Source organism: Balaenoptera ricei, chromosome 1 (genome assembly GCF_028023285.1).
Source record: "Balaenoptera ricei isolate mBalRic1 chromosome 1, mBalRic1.hap2, whole genome shotgun sequence".
Lineage (NCBI taxonomy): Eukaryota > Metazoa > Chordata > Mammalia > Artiodactyla > Balaenopteridae > Balaenoptera > Balaenoptera ricei.
The window spans coordinates 30674839-30697097 of NC_082639.1; the positions used below are offsets into that span (position 1 = coordinate 30674839).

Sequence of the window (22259 nt, forward strand, 5' to 3'; positions counted from 1 at the left end):
CCTACCTCTCGCTTGGAGAGGGACACAGAAGGAATGTTGTCATTTTCCATCTTATCCAAGGAGCGAACAATCTCCTCCAGAGTCTTCCGATAAAGCTCTTCATTTACGACCCTCACCTGGAAGGGAAAGAGCAGAGACTGAGTGCTTTGGCTTCTGCCCATGTCCTCTTTTTCAGTTTAGAGGACATTCATGGCCTTGGGAAATAGCAGTTGATAGCAAAGCAGAAAGTGAATACTAAATAGATTTAATTAACGAACAAAGAACCCAATTAACAACAGATGTAGAAGGGTGCCCCAGAGGCAAAGCTTCTGGTAAAATCAACTGCTTCCTGATTAGCAGAAAAAAGGTGCGGGAGTGAAAGCTTGGTTGGCAGTTCTGCTGGGTCTTATGCCCAGGGCAGAAAGATGCCCAGTGCCTGGCTCTGCTATGCTTGCTGCTGCCAACAGGTCTGCAGTGAGGAGCTTCTCTAGGGCTTTGATTTAAAGCAGCATTTCTCAGGCTTTTTTAAACCTGTATTCCATCAGCCACGAAGATTTTGTCAGGCCTTCCCTTCCTTATTTTGAATTACAATTTTTGTCATTCTCCAGTAATAAAACCTTACCTATAACATTCATTAGGCTTTTTGCAAACCACCCACACCCTTGTAGATTCTGATGTGCCTCTACCTGCACCCTTGAGAATTGGTAATATAAAGAAACACAGAAGTCACTGAAGAAGAGATACAAATGGAGAATACATAAATAAAAAGATGTTTACTGTAAATCAACTATACTTTGATTAAAAAAAAAGAAAAAATAGATTACAGAAACAGAAAAAAAAAAGATGTTCAACTTCACTAGTAATTAGGAAAGTGTAGTCTAAAATAATGGAGTATCTTTCTCTTTTGGCTCACTGGGTCGGCAGAAATTTAAAAGATTGATAAAATCCAGTATTAGCCAGGCTGTGGGAACACAAGCTCATCCCGAGTTGGTAGAAGTGTAAAATGGTAAGGACTGTCGGGAGGATAATTTAGCAGACTCAGATAAATTTAGAATACATTTTTCTTTGAACCACTAATTTCACCTCTAGGAATTTCATTCTACAGAAATATTCACAACGGTACGCAAAGATATATGTGAAGGGTGATCACTATAGCAATGAATACAATAGCAACATTTTGGAAACAACTTAAATGATCAATATATATTGGGGTTGGCCAAAAAGTTCCTTCGGGTTTTTCCATAATATCTTATGGCAAAACCCGAAGGAACTTTTTGGCCAACCCCAATATATTACGGTTCATCCATACTATGAAATATTTTGCAGCCCTTAAAAATAATGAGGAGGGAGCTCTCTCTTTACTGACATGGAAAGATCTCTTAAAACATAGCCAGTGGGGAAAAAAGATGTTCTCAGAACAATATGCATGATATATCTCTTTTACAAAAAGGGAGAAACTTCCTCTGTGCTATATATAGAATACTGACACACATTTGCATAGAAAAAGGTGTGGAAAGATACAGTCCAAAGAGCAAAGGGGAACCTCCACGTATGTAGAAACATATAGTAGAAGTCTACAAAACAATTATGAATTAAATTTAAACAGCTTCCTCACACTCAAGGTAGGAGGAGGAGACCAGAAAGACAAAAGTGGTCTCAGCTGTGGGAACCAATTCCCTAGAGGACGATGACCACAGAGGCACCAGCTGCCCACCTACCCCGATGTCAAACACTGAGCTGACGGGCTTGTGGTCGCTGGTCTTCAGGGCCATGTGGCTCTGGTAGCTCAGCTGAGTGATGTTCTTCCCTTTCCAGAGGACCCGGTCACACCAGGCGGGAGCACGACACTTCTCGCTGAAACGCAAAGTCCATGCTGGGAGCCCTCCCAGGCACAGCAGCGCCCTCACCTGGTGAGCTCCCTGGCTCAGCTAGGGGTGACAGGGCAGTCTTCCAGTCCGTGCAGCTGGAGATCTGAGAGGGCAGGGGCGATTTGGGCCCACTGGGGGGTAATGTGTATCCTGCGGGTATCACCCGGAACAACTGCGAAAGCTCAGAGCCAAAACGCCATTCAGAATGATTCTCTGCCCTCTACTGTCCTATGGGGATCAGGCAAGAGTCACAGCCATCTGAGGGTGAAGGACTCTGTGGTCCTCAAAAGATGGTGGTTAAAACAGGTCGTGAATTCCTACCACCTGGGTTCAAATCCTGTTTCTACGCTTGCTTGCTTGGGAGGCTCTTGAATTTTGGGAGTCTCAGTTCCCCGATCTATAAAATGAGGATAATAAATCATACCTACTTCAATGGGTTACAAGTAAAGTGTATTGAACAGTGCGTGGCATCCCACAGGCACTAATAAAAATATGAACTACTAGGTGAAGGCCAAGTACAAGCTCGGTTTGCTGCAATCATCACCCTAAGCGTAGCTGGAAGGTAAACGAGTCTCAAGAATTCTTATGAAGCAAAGGCTAAGGCAGTCAACAAGATGACGTGCATGAAGGCAGGCTGCTTAATGAACAGATACTAAGAGAATGTTTGACCTGAGTACAAAACATGGGGAAGAAGTGACAGGAAACCTATCTTTTTCTTTAGGTCAATGAGGGCAAGTGCTTCCATAACTTTCTGAGTTTCCATCTGCTCAGCCCCCTGAAGCAACCTCTGACCTACCTGGTATCCCAATCGTCAGAGCCAGTGTCATACTTGTAGGTGGGCTGGAACGTGAGCTCACCCTCGCTGAAGCCTTCGAAGACAACCTTTGCAGCCACCTGAGCTCTCAGCTACACGAAAGGACAGATGGAAAAAAAAAAAATCTCAGGATAACTGCTATTTGATGCATTTTCCCCTCTAACCTGCCTTCCTACATGATAAAAGTGCATTCCCAGGACTTTGATAACAGTAAAAAAAAAAAAAAAAAAAATCTCAGGATAATAAGGTCAAACCTTGAATTAGCAGAGGAAAGGAAATCAATCTGGAATCCAATCTGGAATCCGAACTCTAACCCCAAAGGAAAGGCCCATGAGAAAGCTATTCTGTAAGATCTTGAGTTAATTAACTCCTAGGAAGAGAAGCATGCTAACCATCCCTCCACCTGTTATACAGTTTTTAAGGCTCTTTTATAAAAGTGTACCCACATCCGAGGGGCCTGAGTACCACCTTACTGAGATGTCCCTAGGAGGATTAGGTACCAAAGGACATAGAGATTTTTCTCTTCCAGGTATCAACTGTGCTTCATCTGTGTAGCACAGTTGCTCCAATTATACAGAGGGATAGAACTGCATAGAACAAGGTCTGGAAAGAAACAATCCAAAAAGCAAAGGGGAACTTCCATGTATGTAGAAATATATAGTAGAGGTATACCCAAACCATTATGAATTAAGTTTAAATTTAAATAATTTTTTAAAGGAGTTTGTCAAATCAGTTATATGAACTGGGGGAAGCTCTATGCTTTGGTTTCCCCATCTGTAAAATTTGGACTTATAATAGAATCTGCCTCACAGGATTGTTGCAGAGATAAGCTGTCAGCTTAGAACACTGCCTGACACGTTACGAGAGTAACTAGCCCCCTTGTCACTGCAGTGATTCTAAGAGCTCCTTCTCAGCAAGACAGAAACCATAGGTGTTCCCGCCTCCTCCCTGGAGCGCCGAGCTGGCACTGCGTGGACTGGTGAAGAGCTGTCAGCTCCAGCTTTGAGGCAGAGTCAGCTATCCAGGGGACAACAGCTGAAAAACCCCAAAACGTGAATCCCTAAAAAAAAAACTATTCAGAAAAAACATCAGGAAACTTAAAAAATTTAGGTATTAGTGCAAGATGATTCTTAAATGGGTAAATATAGACCGTAAAACCGTCTGGAAAGCAGAGAAACACACAGACTGGGTACTATTACTTAAGGAAAGACCAGAAAAGAAGGCAAGGGGAGGGACTTCCCTGGTGGTGCCGTGGTTAAGAATCTGCCTGCCAATGCAGGGGACACGGGTTCGAGCCCTGGTCCGGGAAGATCCCACATGCCGCGGAGCAACTAAGCTCGTGCGCCACAACTACTGAGCCTGCGCTCTAGAGCCCACAAGCCACAACTACTGAAGCCCATGCGCCACAACTACGGAAGCCCGTGCGCCTAGAGCCCATGCTCCGCAACAAGAGAAGCCACCACGATGAGAAGCCCACACACTGCAACGAAGAGTAACCTCCGCTCGCCGCAACTAGAGAAAGCCTGCACACAGCAACGAAGACCCAACGCAGCCATAAATAAATTAATTAATTTAAAAAAAAAAAAGAAGGCAAGAGGAGATGGTATTGAACTACCAGGGAAATGAGAATGCTGCAGTCCAGAAAACAGAGGCAAGAGATAGATAGTTACAGAACAGACTGGGTTAAGGCTGAAATGGGAATTAAAGAGAATAATTTACCAAGGAAAAGAGTGGGAGAGAAAAATGGATCGATAAAGAGATTATTCCATAAAGAAAGACATAACAGACTTGAGATTTTTTTTTTCCCCCTTCAACTGATCTGCACTGGGGGAAAAATAAAGGAAACAGAAAGATTTAGACTAATGACAATACGAAGATGATTGAAAGGGAGATACAGGCTAAAAAGAACAAGGGCTGTAACACTCTGAACAACTCTGACCACTTGAACAGTTTTGAAATCTATTGAGAGCAGTAGCCTGAAGAAGGTCAGAGAGAAACAGATTTCTCTTGTCCTGGGAAATGGCTAGTGCTCTGAGAAAGGAACGCTAACCCAAACCATGGTGGAGGAGAGCACGATACAGAACTGCTTCCTGTCGGAAGTGAAGACAGCCATTCAGAAGAAGAGTGGTCATGCACACTGGACAGATCTGGTGAGGAGCAGGGGCAGGGGGAGCAGGAGGCCCATCCAAAACATCAGTAAATCATCTTAAAAATACCAAGTATCTTAGTTATGAGAATAGGCTTGGTTCCCTTTGGGCCCCACCTTGAATGACTGAATGAATGGGCATGCGTGTGAGAGAAAGAGAGCAGCTCTTGCCCCTGGGGGAGACAAGCCTCAAGGGAACAGCCAGGCGGCAGACAACTGTGGGAGAGGGGAACGCAGATGGAAGGAAGGAATGATGGGACACCAGCTCCTCAGGGAAACCTCCCAAAATGAGAAAGAAGAGGCTGGAGTTGGGCAGCCAGGCTTTTCTGTGCCCTCCCGTGGCGGGACAGCTGCCTGAAGAGGGCCCAGGTGGCCATCGGTACCTGGTCATTCGCATACAGGGTTTGAAAGGCTTTCTCTTCGATGAGCTTTTTCACTTTTTCCACATCCAGCTCTTCTATTCTGTAGTTGAGGTCCCCCAGCCACAAGATCACACTGCGAGGACAGAGCACAAAGGTCACAGGGTTTAGGAGGGACTTCACCGGCTCTATCCGGTGTGCTCCTGACAAAAGGCCCCCAAGGCTCAGCCTCTGGGGAGCTGGGCGGGGAAGGGACTCGGCTACTCAGGGTCTCTTTTCCTCTCACCATCCCATTTAACACCATGTCTAGCATGCTGCTTACTCAATTATCTTGGTCCGAGTTCACTGTAAACAGTCTTGAGTTCTCCTTGACTATTTTATTCTTGTACGGCTGGAAAGATAGTCTAATAAGATCTAAAAGCAAGACAATAATTTACCTCTCTCCCGGGAAGAGGCAAAAAAGGTCAAGTATTGGGAGTCCTGTCAATCACTCAGGGACTCTAGACCAGATGACGCCACGATGCCGCCTCTTGCCTCCACCCACCCTCCAGTGCACAAAACGCACTCGCAGCCTTTGTTTCTGGAGCTGAGTTCCTCTGAAACAAAGCTCAACCCTTCCAGTGGAGTCTGGCTTTAACCACCACCGTATCATTGGTTGGCTCTTTCCGCAGAGCGTGACAGGTATTTTATTACACCTGCTGCTTTGGGAAAATGATGACTGGATGCTCCCAGGCGACATCGCACATCCCATGAAGACCAATGCCGCTTTATGTGAAGCCAAGAACCAGGGCATGAGAGAAGCCACGCGGCAGCATACACACACCAAAATGAATGCATCCACGAGCTAAAAGCAGACAAACTGACATGCAAGCTGCAACCTCACAAACTAGGATGCTTCAGGGTCAGCGGAACGGGAGACACAGTCCCTGCTGGGCTCCCTGGAGAAGGGAAGCCATCCTGGCAGCTTCCAGAACACCAATCAAGACAGTTCTACCACCACAGCAGGCGGACGAGAGGCTGGGCTCTGTGTACTCCCTGGCAGACACCACAGCCCCAGTGGCTTCTTCCTTGTCATAAAAGAAGGGGCACATGCTCCAAGTGTTACTGTAAGGTCTGAAATTCCAGTATGCCTTGAATTTAGACAGAGAGCAAGTATTGGAGATAAAGGAAATACAGAGAATAACAAAAATTAGCGCCAGATGCTCCAAGCAGCTGCAACCACGGCTCTGTAAAGTTGAATCAAGAGGCAAAAAAGACTAAGTGAAGACAGAGAAATGCAGCCCAATCCTCAATTACACATGCTTCTGGAGAGAACAGGCAGACAGAATCCTGAAACATACTTCTAAACCTGTGCTTGAGATGCTCGCTCTGGGGTGGCTTTCCTCATGACACTGCATCAAGGCAGACCCATGTTAAAAATAAATCTTACACGTTTTCCAGGAACAGATGGTGTCTGAGAAAGATTCTAGAGGTCTGCCAGATGGCAGGTTGGGAAACGAAAAATTTCCAAGAGAGGTAATCCCTGTGTAACTGAGAGTTGGCTGGAGCTCCCACTCAGGCAGTGGGAAGCCTCCCCCGGCCCCCTGCCTAATGAAACAGAGAGCCCACAGCTTGGCCCGTGGGGCCCGGTGCACCTTGTCGGGGTGGAAGGCCAGACTCACTCGTGCTTGCTGATGGTGAGAGGGGGGAGGCTTGGGTCAACCTGACGAAACTGCATTCGAGAACAAATGTCTTTGTAGTCTTGGTTCCTCCTCTCATACTCCTCCGTGTGGGCTGCCAGGTGGGAATTGACAACGCAGATGCTGGTGTTGTGAAACTGGAACCGGACTGCCACACCTCCTTTGTTACCCTGTGAAAGGGAGTCCAAAAAAAGACCAGTAGTCGTTTAAACCCGAGAGGTTGCAAAATGTTTTCTCTTAATTAGTCTGCATCATAATCCTGGGAGGTAAGTAAAGCAGCGTTACGGTCCACATTGTACAGGCAGGAAAACACATCCAAGAAGGTAGAACGACTAGCTGGCCGGTGGCAAAGGTGAGTCCACTTTTCAGTAAATCACAGGCAGACCACATGCTCTCCCTTCCCCACGGGAAGCTAAGCTCTCGCAGTAGAACCTAAAAGCAGGATTTAACAGCTTCTAGAAGAAGAGAAAATTGCAAACCTATTATTAGCATTCTTTCTTTCTTTTTTCTTTTTAAGCATTCTTTCTTTTCCTTGGTGACCCAGCATAGTTTGTGCAACATATGCCATGCATTAAATGGGAAGACCCACTGGAGGCTCTGGTGTGAAGTGAACACGAGGATTGGGCTAGTTGGGCAAATCAGCCGGCAAGTCACTAAGATACAATTTCTGAATGGTCTGCTCCATCTAGCCCTGCTCGATCACGAGGGTACAGTTCACCTCGTAACGCCAGCACCCTCAAACTGGGACATGTGCAGTCACAGTATCAGGAGAAGTGGGGTCCAAACCTTAGGGACCAAGGCCCTCCATGTGCCAGACGTGCCAACCAGGAACTCACCATCCTCCCCATGATTCCTGTCCCCACCGTCTCAACTTCCACTTCGGAGATGTACGCTGCATGCTCTTGTTTGACATATAACAGCAGCATAATCCCAACCAGTCGGATGAGCTTTACCTGGAAGAGAGACAAGCATTCAAGTCATGGCATTAACTAGGAGTCAAAAGGAAAAGTAGTCCAGAAGCTGGCTGAGAGTATTACTGTATCTCCTCCTCCACACCAGGACACAGGGTAATCACCTGAGTGACTCCGTGATAACCTCAACAGCCTACAAGTGCCAAGACCTGCCTCTTTCACACCCAGAGACGCCTCTTCCAGAGGGCCTGGAACTGAAAATCTCAGGATCATTAGGGCTGGCTTTTGATGAAAGTCGCAGAAGAAGTGAAAAGTTATCTTAGCATTTCCCTGCATAGCAACAAAAAATTAGAAGGTCCCCGACTCCTCTCTTACCTTTGCATATTTGGCAGCTGGATGAAGACCCTCTGATACAGCTTTAAACCACTCTTCCTCCTTTGGGGTATCATGGAAGAAAAAGGCTTCTTTACTCAAATCAAGCTCCTGGAACCTATTAGGAGAAGCAACCAGTCAGAGAGTAGAGAAGGGTAACGTGCGAGATGGCACGTTCGCAGGTTGGTTTGGGTGTGTAAGGCCTAGCTTTCTAGCTAAACTGCAGGACCCTCAAGAGGGAAGAAAAATAAATACTTAGCAACAAGGGACTAAATGTCAAGGAATTTACCAGGTGCTTTCACAAGCAGCAGCCCATTTCTTCTTCATAATGAACCCGAAGTAGTTAGAAGAGTCTCCATTTTATATCTGAGATCACTAGCTTGCCCAAGCACCAAGTGGCAAATGGGTTCAAACCTAGGTCTATATAAATTCCAAATTCTAGGCCCTTTCTGCTCCCGTACAGGCTTCTTTGCTGTCCCCTCCCCACCAATAGTACCCAGTGCAGTGGTAACAAGATAGTAGGTGTGAAAAAAAAAATGACTGATGGATGGGGCCTTTTTTTTCTTTTAAGCTAACCTTCCTTCCCTGGCAAAAGATATTTTTGCTTTGTGACCAACAAAGTGTTGAATGTCTAAGTAATTAAATTCAGTTCAAGGTGCACCGATCTTAACAGAGGGCTGCACTCAAAATTAAATATTAGCATTCAAATGCCAAGCACATCACTTGAATAGTGCCAGAAATTTGTTTACTGGGAGGAATCACACTAACAGGGGAACAGCTGTTATTAAGCATATGCTCATTTTTCAATCCCTTCACCTGCTGTGAAGTCTCAGTTATAGATCCATGCCCCCATCCCTTCAACCACAGCTACACGTTCTGGAAAATGCAGAGGCAACTAGAAGAGAAGCACTCACCCCACACAGTATACATCTGGGGCCTGGATACCATGGCTGAGCCAGGGCCGGAGGCACTCCTTAGGGGACTGTCCATTCACATTGTATGTTCCCACAAAAAACCTGTTGCCAAAGACAATCAATCGGTCACTTGGGAGGACTATGGACATGACGGGGGAAGCACTGGATGCTGATTCTGCTCGGTTTCAGTCTCTCTGGACTGGAATTTGAAGGCTTAAGAAATGTCACATCTATCCTAGACCAGTGCATGTGGCACCAAGGGGTGACGTGCAGTCTGCCGTGATATTTGTTGCTTTTGTGATAACTTCAAACAGTAGAGGCCCACTCCGAACATTCCTACTTAGCTTTAACAGCCACTAGAGAGCCATAATCCACGAAATGACTGTTTACTGTGTGTACCAGTGAAATGAAAAAAAGAAAAGTACCCTGGTAACTACTTTCCGAAAGAAAGCAACACCAGTGTTCAGACAATTCACTGTTTCTATTCCTAGAAGCAACGTTACTTTGTGTTATAGTCCCAATGCAATGATTTAAAAAGATCTGGCAGTCATAAAAAGGAACGAAATTGGGTCATTTGTAGAGACGTGGATGGATCTAGAGACTGTCATACAGAGTGAAGTAAGTCAGAAAGAGAAAAACAAATATCGTATATTAACGCATATATGTGGAACCTAGAAGAATAGTACAGATGAACCGGTTTGCAGGGCAGAAATAGAGACACAGACGTAGAGAACAAACGTATGGACACCAAGGGGGGAAAGTGGGGGTGGTGGGATGAATTGGGAGATTGGGATTGACATATATACACTAATATGTATAAAACAGATAACCAATAAGAACCTGCTGTATAAGAAAATAAATAAAAAATTCAAAAATTCAAAACTAAATAAATAAATAATAAAAAGATCTGGCAGAATCCTGCACCCTTTATTCATGTAACTTTCCCTCATCTTGCCTAAAAAGATTACCAAACACTAACTTCCTGACTAATTTCAATTCAAATGACGTTCTTCAAAGGCCCCAAATGACCAAGGGATACACCGAAGGATAAGCAAAAATCAGGATCGCTCTCCTTCTTCTGCACACGTGTATCTCTTTAAATATTTCTGCAACCATTTGCAGGTTGTGTCACTCCCACTACACCACACCTCCCACAGTGCCTGGCCAGAAAAGGCACAGAATAAATGCCTGCTAAGGAAGAGTGAAAGGAATCATTCATTTAGAAAATGATGGGAGGGACTTCCCTGGTGGCGCAGTGGTTAAGAATCCGCCTGCCAATGCAGGGGACACGGGTTCAATCCCTGGTCTGGGGAGATCCCACATGCCGTGGAGCAACTAAGCCTGTGAGCCACAACTACTGAGCCTGTGCTCTAGAGCACACGAGCCACAACTACCGAGCCTGCACGCGCTGCAGCTACTGAGCCCACGTGCCGCAACTACTGAAGCCCACGCGGCTAGAGCCTGTGCTCCGCAACAAGAGAAGCCACCGCAATGAGAAGCATGCACACCACAATGAAGAGTAGCCCCCGCTCACTGCAACTAGAGAAAGCCTGCGCGCAGCAACGAAGACCCAACGCAGCCAAAAAAAGAAAAAGAAAAAAGAAAATGATGGAAGGGATTCTGTACAGGATTTGCTTTCAAATCCAGGGTATGGGGGAAGTGCTTAAATTTCAGAGAGGTGAGTGATCATTTTGCTGTGGAAACAGTCTAAGACCCAGTGAGCTACCTGAAGTTCTGGATATAGGTATAATCCTCTTCTTTCTGCATTAGATGTGATTTCACGATTGTATCTCGCAGTCCAAACTTCTGCATGGATAAAATATGAGCCTTGTCTGATACTGTGACAGTGGAGGAGCGAACCATGTCAGTTATTTCAGATTTGGACTTATTCTGTCTAGAAAAACAAAAAAATATATTTTTATTAAAAAAAATTTTTATCATATTTTGATGAGTCCTCCTTGACAAAGTACATGAATATAAAGCTAGAAGTTTCCACACATCAGCATCTGAATTTCAGAAGACTACAAAGGCTAAAGTAAACAACACTAAAACAACACTATTTCTATGTAGAACAAAGTAAACTTATATGTTGTTGATTGTATAGTACATTGCTAAAACAACACTATTTCTATGTAGAACAAAGTAAACTTATATGTTGTTGATTGTATAGTACATTGGTCCAGAGATCATAAGTTTGTAGAATCTCAGACCAGAAGGAGACCTGGAAGATAATCTAATCTGATCCCTTCATTTTTCAAATGAGAAAAATGAGACCCAGCATCGTAAATGATTCATGCGGCTGGATGGCAGCAGAGTGTGAATCAGAACTCGGTTTAGACAGTGCTCTTTCTGGACCCTGGGCCTCACGTAACAAGACTATAGAACTATCTAGATCTTTTGACTTGATAATTCCCCTGAATCTCTATTCCACAGGAATACCTGAAATAGAAAGGCAATGAAAATTTATATTTTATTATTATTTGTGTAGTTTTCATAGGCATACTAAAAATTATTCAAATGCCAACATTTAAAGTTAAGCAAAATTTGACATATGTACATAACAGAATCCTAATAAATGCTCAGAAAACTTTTGTTGAAGATTACTTAATGAATTAAGATACATAAAACACTTGAAACAATTTCTGACATTGAATAAATGCCACTAAAGTGCTTAATTTTAGATCGTCATGTACATACTAATTAAAACTATGTAAAATGCATCTATGTATATCAGGAAGGCTCAAAAGTGAATTGAGAATGATAGATTTAGCTACGTTTAAAGTCCAGGGATTGTTCATTACTGTTTAAGTGTGTAATTTAAATATTGACACAAATAAGTTTTTATCTCGACCAGATGATTCCAGCTATGACCAGTAGGGGGCACTGGAGCACACACTAAATATAACAGCATCAGAAAAAAGAAAGTAAATAAAAAAGGGGAGGGAGATGCAAGAGGGAAGAGATATGGGAACATATGTATACGTATAACTGATTCACTCTGTTATAAAGCAGAAACTAACACACCATCGTAAAGCAATTATACTTCAATAAAGATGTTTAAAAAAAAAAAGGGGGAAAAAGAAGTATCTTCAGAGTCAGGAAACTCCTAAAAGAATGGGAGGGAGAAATCAAATGTTTCTAATCTACATTTCCGCGGTAGGGTTAGACTGCCAGTTTCAAATCCTAGATCTGCCACTTGCTAGCTCTGGATCTTGGGTGAGTTATATAACATCTCTTCTTCACCTGTTTCCTTAGCTGTGAAACAGAGAAAATAAGGGTATCTACCTCTTAGGTTAAAGGAAGATAATCCATGTAAGTGTATGATGCCTGGCACACATAGTAAATGCTCAATAAATGCCTAACATTTCCTAGGCCAGCGACTGCGGGACAATGGACATCGTGCACAGCAATGGCCTCAGTTCTACAGTGAGGAAAACCTCAGCCCTAAGAGGCACAAGTGAAGGGAGAGCTGCATTACCTTGGGAGCAAGTTTTCTGGTTTATCCTGACCCCGGGAGCTTCGGTCCACAAGCAGACCCTTCCCATCTGGTCTCGACTCATCAAAGGAAGAATCACCTAAGGGGAGGAGGAAGGAATTAAAACATACTTACATATGCTTTACCATACAGACCACAGCTTCTCAAACTGTAGTCTGGGAATGACTGGTGGTTTACATATTGCTTGAAACCATAGGAAAGGCCTAGGCTGGTGTCTGGATGAAGCTCCCAGAGAGCAGGACGGAGAGGGGGAAAAAACGTATTTCATCCAGATGTCTTTACTACTGAAAACATAACTGTCCCAGCTAGTTTGACCCCCTTTTCTTGGAGACGGAGTGCATTATAGAAGGAACAAAGCTAAGAAATCTGCAGACCTAAGTTCTATCACCGGCTCTGCTATTTATTAACCTTTTGACTTTACGCAAACCATCTAACCTCTCCTGATCTCAGTAACTTGACCTGTCCTGCCTTCCTCTCAGGCTTATCATAGGGATCGAATAGTTGACACATGAGTAAGCACTTTGAAAGCCACGCAACATATTATAAAATATAACGTAACGATGTTATTACCATTTACTGCAAGTGAGACTTAAATTCCGAGGAGGAAAAAGGCAAGGGTCAGAGAAGTAAAACTGGGAAGGCCCTAAGTGCTTGCCATTGTCAACGTAGCGCCTTGAAAACCAAGGAGCCCAAGGACTTGCAACAAAGAAATATTTGGGGAAAGTTGTTAAATCAAGACCAACTGGAAAAGGAAAATCAATCTGCCAATTTACTGTTTCTTTGCTCCTTAAAAGCCAGATCCCTTGTCAACAGGGAACAGCATGAAGAGGCCACAGAAAGATGCTGCTTCGATCCACAAGGTACAAGGAGCACCAGGGGCATGAAACATCACTAAGGAATTCTGCTCTGAAGACTATTACTAAACATGGATTTGTCAACCATGCATTCACAAGAACGAGAAAAAACAAACCAACCCTTGGAATTGAAAAAGAAAACACAATCATTTGAAACATGAAAATAGTTACATTTCAATGCCTCCTATCAATCAACAAGGGCTTTCAATTTTGCTTCCTAAATTGCCTCTCAAATCAATCAATATACTCCTATCCCCAATATCACTATACTAGCCTAGGCTACCAACAATTCCCTGGAACTAGTTGAGAGAGACCTCAACTAGTCTCCCTGCTTCCTCTTTCACCCCACCCTCTCTAATCCAATCTCTACACTGTGGCCAGAGGATTTTTTGAAAAAATGACATGACTTAAAACCTTTTCAAAGCTCTCCATTGGATAAATCCAACCCCCTTAATACGGCTGCCAAGCCTCTTCCCAGTCTGGATCCTGCCCACCTCTCCAGCCACATCACTCACCACAGCCCCCTACCTCCTTGAACGCCATACTCCAAGTATACTAAAGTTACTGCAGTTATACAAAGATCCCATCAGAAACCGACTTCCTTCTTCCTCACTCTGCTTTACATGGCTGGCTCCTACCCATCCTGTGGCCAGGAGTCAGCAAACTTTTTCTGTAAAGGGCCAGAGGGTAAATGTCCTAAGCTTTGCAGGCCACATAGTCTCTGCAACTATTCAACTCTGCCATTATAGTGTAAAAGCAGCTATAAGCATCAGTATGCCCATAAAACTGTATGGTCCCAGATGTTTACATATTATATAATTTCCACGTCGCGAAATGTTATTCTCTTTTAATTCTTTTCAAACATTTAAAAATGTAGAACCTATTCTTAGCTCATGGGCTGTGCCAAAGCAGGCAGCAGGCTGGATCTGGCCCAGGTGACTGTAGTTAGCCAACCCCTGGGATAGGTATATCTTAGAGGCCATTTCTTCCAAGAAGCCTTCTCTGATTCCTCCCAAACTGGTCAGATGCCCTGACACAGATGTTCCCATAGCTCCCTGTACTTCTCCCACAATAGGCTTGATTGCTGTGTGTTGTAACTGTCTCCCCAGTTAGCCAGTAAGCCTACTGAGGACAAGACTATGCCTTAATACTAAACCATTTGATATTTAATCTTATATATATTCATCGGTTTATTGCATGCTATTTCCACTAAAGTGTAAGCCCCATGAGGTGGGGACTTTGTCATCTTTACGCTATTTCCCAGGGACCTGGAGCAGCACAGGTGCATAGCAGGTACTCAAGGCGTCAAATGCAAGTATCAGGAAACTTAAGTTGAAGTCTAGCCCTACCATCATCTTCCTGTGTGACAAGTTACTTCCTTTCTTCGTGTCTTACTTTCTTCATCTATAAAGTAGGTACTTAAAAAATATCTCATAGGGCTTTACAACGTGCAACGGCAAACTCAGGAATAACGCTTAGGTGTTGTTTCTGCATGTCAGTGCTTTCTGAGGACTCCGTCAGGCCATCTCCTGGGGACAAGTGGTTTGTCCCTGTGGACTCGGCTTCCGTCCAGGAGTGGGCAGTGTACTGACTGGAAAACCACCTTGCTGACCTGCGTCCCGTTGATGCCCCGACCCCGTATCTTTCTCTGGACTCCGTCCCGCAAGAACTAGAACATCTTCATCCATGACTTCATGTAAGGAAATGTTAAGGCATGGTTGGGGGGATTTCCAGCCACAGGGCAGTCTTCTCGGAATCTCTTCCCTCCTGAATCTGGTACGGAAGCCGGCTGTCAGCAGCTCTTTACCAAGTTTACCATCGCACAGCCCCACGGTCCCCTCTCCAGCCACAGCTTCCTGCCCTTCCTCCTCTTCTGCTTCCCTACTCCCACGCTGCCCTTTTTCCAACCTCAGACCTGCAGTCCCTTGTCACCCAATCGAAGACGTGACATCAGGGATTTTTTTCCTTTCTTCCCATGTTCGGTCACCAAGTCCTACAAATCGTCTCTCCTAAATATTTTCATACCTGAACTTCTCTCCTATCCCTACTGCCATGCCTTAGTTTGGGCCCTTACTATTTCTGGAGAGCACAGTCAGTGATTTCCCTGCCGCCATTCTCACCCCCTCCAGTGCATACTGACAACCTCTAGAAGAAAACACAAATCTGAGCAGGTCTTTCCTGTGTGTAAAATCCCTTAATAACTTCTAACACGTTTGTAGTAAAACCCAAACCTCTAAGTATTACATACAAGGACCTTTATCATCAGCCCCAGACTACCTCTCCAGGCCCATCTTCCACCCCCCACTCAAACCACTCCTCTCTCACCCCCCATCCAGTCACATCAGAACCATTTATCTTTTTAAGGGAATTCCCTGGCAGTCCAGTGGTTAGGACTCTGGTTAGGCGCTTTCAATTTCACTGCCGAGGGCACGGTTTCGATCCCTGGTTGGGGAACTAAGATCCCACAAGCCGCGCAGCGACCGGGGCGGGGGGCAACCATTTATCTTTTTAAATGTTGCCTCTTCACCCCACCCCTGATGCTGGGTATAGTCTAACCACCCCTCAAACCCACCTTCACGTATCGAACTTCAAACTCGCCCTTCAAGACTCAGCTCAGGGGTCATCTCCTTCGAAAGCCCTCTCTGGCCCTCTCCTTCTACTCTTACATACCCAGTGCTTACTTCTAACAAGGCATTTATCATAATTGTAACCATGCTTATTTAATTTTATTTGGCCGAGCTGCGCAGCATGTGGGATCTTAGTTCCCCCTTAGATCCCAGGGATCGGACCCGGCCCCGGCAGTGAGAGCGCCAAGTCCTAACCACTGGACCGCCAGGGAATACCCTGTAACCACGTTTAACTCTTTTTATCAATCTTTCCTCTTTAGCTAGACCACAGGCTTCTGGGAGCAGGGGCTAACGTTCTTCTTCTGTGGCCCCTGGCTTACGGCAACATGAAATATAGCAGGCAGTCAGTAAACACACACAGAGCAAACAACCTCAGGGCAGGGGTTAAGCTCACAGTCATTTCTGGGTGCTTTCTGATGACCACCTTTCACACCTACAATTGAAACCATTTCTGAGTAAGAGCCTACCTAATAGGTCAACCAGAGTGACAACTGCAGCTTGATCTGGATGTACAGAAGTAGAGAGTGCTCCATTTCTCTTGCGAATTCTGTGCATTGCACTGCACATCTTACAGAACCCAAACCCCTCTCACATGCCTGGCTAAACAGATAACACTGACCCTGGAGGTTCCTTCCTTCGCCCAGGCAGCACTATAACCTAATACAGACCCACAATCCCTTATCTGAAACCCTTGCAGCCAAGTGTATTTTGGAATTCAAAATCTGGGACATTTTAGGAAGGTAATACATAACCTGTACCGTGTTATACAGCACCACAGCAGTCAGAGGCAACATCCAGAAACCAATAACGTTAGTAGTTCCTCAGTGCAACTCATGAGTAGTAACACTTAGTGGGATAAATAAAGCCTATAAATAGTCTCCTGTCAGTTCAAGCAAATGTTACTGCCAAATTGAGCTTGGGCCAAATTTACAAAAAAAATTTATTTTCCACCTTCAGAGCTTTTAGGACTTCAGAAATGCTGATAAGGAATTAAAGGTGGTAGTTAAGAGTGTGGCCTATATGCATCAGAAAGGATTGAAATATATGTCTATGTACATATATACCACATGTTTATAAATACACATATATAAATTTACACAAATACATATACAGATGGGAAAGTCTGGAAAGTATACACTGAACGTCAACAGTAGTCATTTCTCGGTGATAGGATTGCTTTTTCTTTTTGCTTATAGGTACTTTCAAAGTTAGCTAAAATAAGATGTATTTATATATATGTATATATAAATGCACTATAATTATATATATAATATATATAAGATATATATAAAGATATATTATATATATAAAAGATATATATATATATATATCAATATATCACTATATACAGGCTTTGGAGTCAGACTTAGATTCCATTTCTGGCCCTGCTACTTACTAGCTGTATGACCCCGAACAAGTTATCTCACTTCTCTAAGCTTCTGCTTCCTGAACTGAACAAAGACAACAGTATCCACCTCCTATGGCTGCTGTCTTCTTTTCTATGGTTAATCGAGGCCACCCCTCACTGCATGGCCAAAAGGTCCTCTAGAAGCCAAACCAGACCTGGTGAAGGCCCAGATCCACAAAACAAAGACAGGAGGCATGGCCTCCATTTCAATGTTTCATAGCCAGGCCTGCCACTGACTGGGGGTCTGGGCTTTTCCAAAAACATGACATCACACGAGAAAAAGCAAATTCAAACCAAAACCCAAGTACTCTATTTCTTCTGAGAATTGCCCAAGAGGCAGCAACATTATTTCTTAATTCAATGGCTCCTTCTGTCTCCTCCTCCTGCTCTGCTTCCCCGTTGCAGGTCCCCCAGTTATTTATAGGTACTCCCCAAGATCCAGACCAGCACTAACCAATAGATGATGGAAATGTTCTGCAACTGCACTGCCCAAAACAGTAGCCACTAGCTACACTTGAACAGTCAAAATGTGGCAAGAGTGAATGAGAAACTGAATTTTTTATTTTATTTACCTAGAGTAAATTTAAATAGCCACATGTGGCTAGAGGCTACAATACTGGCCAGTGCAGCTCTAGATCTTGTTCTTCTCTTCTACAAGAACCATCAGCCATCACAGTCAATTCTAAACAGAGCTATCCAGCTGTGCCTGAGTTCAGGCCCTGCACTGTCCACTGGGGACTTCTACAAGATGCTCTGTGCACGGGCGGGTCCCAGGTAAAGCTGTGCTGTGACCTCTGGGCCTGCCCCAGAGCTCTCCCTGCTGTCACCAGCACCATCATCACTCTGTCAGCCCGGTTTGCCACCCTGCCCTCCGCTTACCCCTCTCCTTAGGCCCCCAGAGAGCCAGTCAGCCACCCATCTCTCCATTCTCACAGCTGCCTTCCTCCAGGCCATCCTCTCCTGACCTGTTACCTCAAGAGCCTCCCAACTAAGAGATCTTCCTGCTTCTCCCTACCCGATGTACCAATTTTGTCTTTGGACTTGGCCAGATTAGACCCTGATTTCATCTCTCCCTGCTCTAACACTTTCAGTATTACACCACTACTTGCAGGTGAAGGTCCGAACTGGTTGGACTGACACAAGAGGCCCTCTGCAAACTGGTCCTGCTCTCTCTCACCATTCACCTCCCAAAGACAGCCGATTCTAAACAGACAGGTTCCCCATGCACGCCGCCCTCACTCTGACTTTCTGGCCCCTCTGCTTCGAAGTCCAGCCTCAACTCCTCCACCCTCCATCACCAAGCCCTCCTCAACCACACTAAAGCTCGGCAGTCATTTCTCCGAATTCTGAACGCCTTCCTGTCTATATGACTTGTCTGGAACTTTAAGGGAAATTAGAGTGTTTTTGGAAAAGCCCTGTGGCTTTGGAATAAAATGACCTAGACATTTCACTGGCTCCATCCATAACCTCATAGGAAACCTCAAGCAAATTAATTTGTTTCCTCATTTGTAAAGTGAGGATAACACCACTGAACTTACACAGAAGCCAAGAGGATAAACAAATGAAATTCTTAATGGGTCAAGAGCCTCGCACAATGCCTGGCACACAGCACATACGCAGGAACGGTTAGCCTCTCCCCTCTGCTCTACTGCTCCTCACCCCCCACTGCTTTGATAATAATGACTGCCATTTATCAAGTCCCCTCTAATAGCTAGGCTTGTGCTAAGTGCTTCACGTGTTATTTCTGATTATTGGCCTCCTTTTACAAATAAGGCTATTGAGGCCCAGAGCAGGTAGCAGACATGCCCAAGGACACAGAGCCAGGCCAGTAAATGGTGCAGCTGACATTAAAAGCCAGATCTGCTAGACTCCACAGCCTCCCCTTTTGCCAACATGAGCACAACATCTTCAATAAAACTATAAACTCTTAGGGGTAAGTACTATATGGAGAGAAGGATTAAGTCCGTTTGGATAATAAAGCCAAAGTACCACCACGGTCTCCACGGGTTGTGTAAGTGTGTGGCTGTCACTACGGGGTGGACATCATGTCCTGCCCTTCCTGAGCATCTACTAGACGGGTCTCGGAGGCGGTGTCCCTTCTCATCTCCTCAGTCACTGGCCTGGGCGTCCCATTTCCAGCACACTAGAAGAACTTGCAAAACCATGTGAGCAAATTACCCGGCAGTTCAAACGAGCAGGATTAATGCTTCTCAATGCTGTGTACACACCACCAGGGGGCCGTCCCATGGCCTCTCCAAGACAGGGCAACACATACCAGTAAGAGATTCGTTCACTTTACAAGGAGATAAACAGACCCCGATTCAGCTACCCAGAATCCAAGTCAGGCTGCGTTAACGATAACGATGATAGTAATATTACCATGAATAATATTAATAGCAAATACTTAAGGCTTACTGCATGCCGGGCATAGTTTTAACCTCTATACGTATATTTAATCTTCACAACTCCTCCATGAGGTATGTGGCATTATTATCACCACTTTACAGACTGAAATAAACACAGAGAGGTTAAGTAACCTGCCCAAGAACACACAGCTAATAAATGGTACAGCCAGGATTCAAACCCAGGGAATCTGGGTGAAGAGACTGTGCTCTTAATCAAAAACTATATTAACTATCAGAAAAATGTGGGGTTCAGAAAGCATTTCTGGCAGAGGAAATAATTTCAGCACAAAGAGACGGCATTATGATATGCTCAGAAATAAGTAACAAAAAGTAGTATAAATAAGTAGAAATGAAAAGTTTTGTTTGAGGAGCATCAGGGGATACAAAAGAAGAGTGCTGGGGTTAGGGCTCAAGCATTAGATTCAAACAGACGACCTGAGTTCTATTCTGTCACTGACCTGGTGAGTGATCACAGGCATGTCACCTACTCTCACCAAGCCTCAGTCTCTCCATCTGAAAAATGGACATTCTCTTACAGAACTTATGTGCTCAGGGTAAGGCCCACAGACCCACAGTAAGTGCTTAATAACTGTTAACTGCTAATGATAATAGTCATAACAGTAATCAATTTTTATTTATAAATACAATTTTATTTTTTTAATTTATTAGGAATAGATTTTTATTATATGTAAGGCCAAACTGTAAGACTCTGAATGCCACGTGGGGTTTGGATTTGACTCCAAAGGAGAGCTAAGTACATAGCACACACTGGGCAGGGATCTCTTGAGAGAAGCCCATAGCACGGGGCACCCAGCATTAAAAAGAATGGAAAGAGCCAATGATTCCTGTTTCAGCCTGGCTACCACCCCAAATAGTTCTGTTACTTTCGTAAAACTCAAATAACCGGGGACTTCCCTGGTGGCGCAGTGGTTAAGAATCCGCCTGCCAATGCAGGGGACGCAGGTTCGAGCCCTGGTCCGGGAAGATCCCACATGCTGCGGAGCAACTCAGCCTGTGAGCCACAACTACTGAGCCTGTGATCTAGAGCCCGTGAGCCACAACTACTGAGCCCACGCACCACAACTACTGAAGCCCGCGCACCTAGAGCCCGTGTTTCGCAAAAGAGAAGCCACCGCAATGAGAAGCCCGCACACCGAAACGAAGAGTAGCCCCCGCTCACCGCAACTAAAAAAGAAAGCCCGCGTGCAGCAGCAAAGACCCAACGCAGTCATAAATAAATAAATAAATAAATTTTAAAAATCAAATAACCATGCTTCTTAGTCCCTTCCTTCCTTTCCTCCTTCCCTCCCTCCCTCCCTCCCTTTTCTTTCTCTCTTCCTCACTTTCTTTTCATTTTAAACATTTCTCATAATCTCATGGCTTTAAAAAAAGTACCACAGATTTTAACAATTAACATGGGCAGAGACATCTCTAAAAACACATCCCATGCCCTGCAAACCTGTTAAGCCCCGGACTCAGAATCCAAGTTGTCCCCTGTGCAAATCCAATTTAGGTTAGCAAGGACTAAATATCACTAGTTTAGCTCAAAGAGAAAGACGACGACTGTGCAATTACTTTTCAGCCACAGGCTGCAGTGGTCACAGGCTACTGGAGACATGACTTTTTCCTCCAGGCTCTCTCTTCACTGGGCCTTCTGTGAACTGTCTGTGGTCTGGTGATAAAGCTGAAAGAGAAGTGGCAAGAGCAAACCAGGAAGGGTTGGGGGTAGAAAGAAGTACAGAGCCCGCTTAAAGAGGAAGGGGGCAGGCGTCCTTCAGGCAACAAAGCACTCGGGCTAGGAAATGTATGGGTCTAGAGAGTTCGAAAGACAACAGATTTTTGAGCACCTACTGATGTACGAGGCATTAGGCTGGCATTTGGGGAGGAGAGAGGACGCAAAATACGAAAAGCAGCAAGTTCGAGCCTGTAAAAATGTAGCTGAATGAACAGCCAACAAAGAGATGAAAAAGCAGACGGTTTTACCCAGAAATAATAAGCAGTCGGGTTTGAAGTAAGAGGAAATGAAGGTGAGCTGGGGAAGATAAGACTTGAGAAGGGGGGCTGAGGCCAGGCCACGCAGGACTTGAATGCCACGCTGAAGAATCTGAACTTTATTCCTCAGGCTACAAGGGGTGGCGCAGCATTCACGTTCACAAACAAAATAGTTACATTCTAAGGCGAGCCCCAGGGAGGAGGAGACAGGGGAGGAAGACTTGTAAGGACACCACTGCACTAGTTCAAGTAAGAGGATACCAACATGAACTATGAGGATTTAATTTTTTTTTTTTAATTTTCAAAAAATTTTTAAATTGCCGAAGAAGAATGGACAGAATTTGGTTATTAGACATAGGAGAGGGAAGAGTCAAGGATGACTGAGGTTTTTAGGGATTATATTGACAGAAAAGAAACTGGAGGGAGGGAAGGAGT

At 44.6% G+C, this 22259-nt stretch overlaps 1 protein-coding gene across 1 annotated transcript in view; it reads right to left on the bottom strand.

Moving 5' to 3' along the window:
• INPP5B (inositol polyphosphate-5-phosphatase B) overlaps positions 1 to 22259 on the bottom strand; it is a 43446-nt gene that overhangs the window by 9100 nt on the left and 12087 nt on the right. Inside the window, 10 exon segments of the mRNA XM_059919366.1 lie at positions 6 to 116; positions 1698 to 1833; positions 2644 to 2753; positions 5191 to 5302; positions 6828 to 7015; positions 7682 to 7798; positions 8132 to 8246; positions 9043 to 9144; positions 10769 to 10936; positions 12521 to 12617. Of these exon segments, the coding sequence (XP_059775349.1) occupies positions 6 to 116; positions 1698 to 1833; positions 2644 to 2753; positions 5191 to 5302; positions 6828 to 7015; positions 7682 to 7798; positions 8132 to 8246; positions 9043 to 9144; positions 10769 to 10936; positions 12521 to 12617 (1256 nt within the window).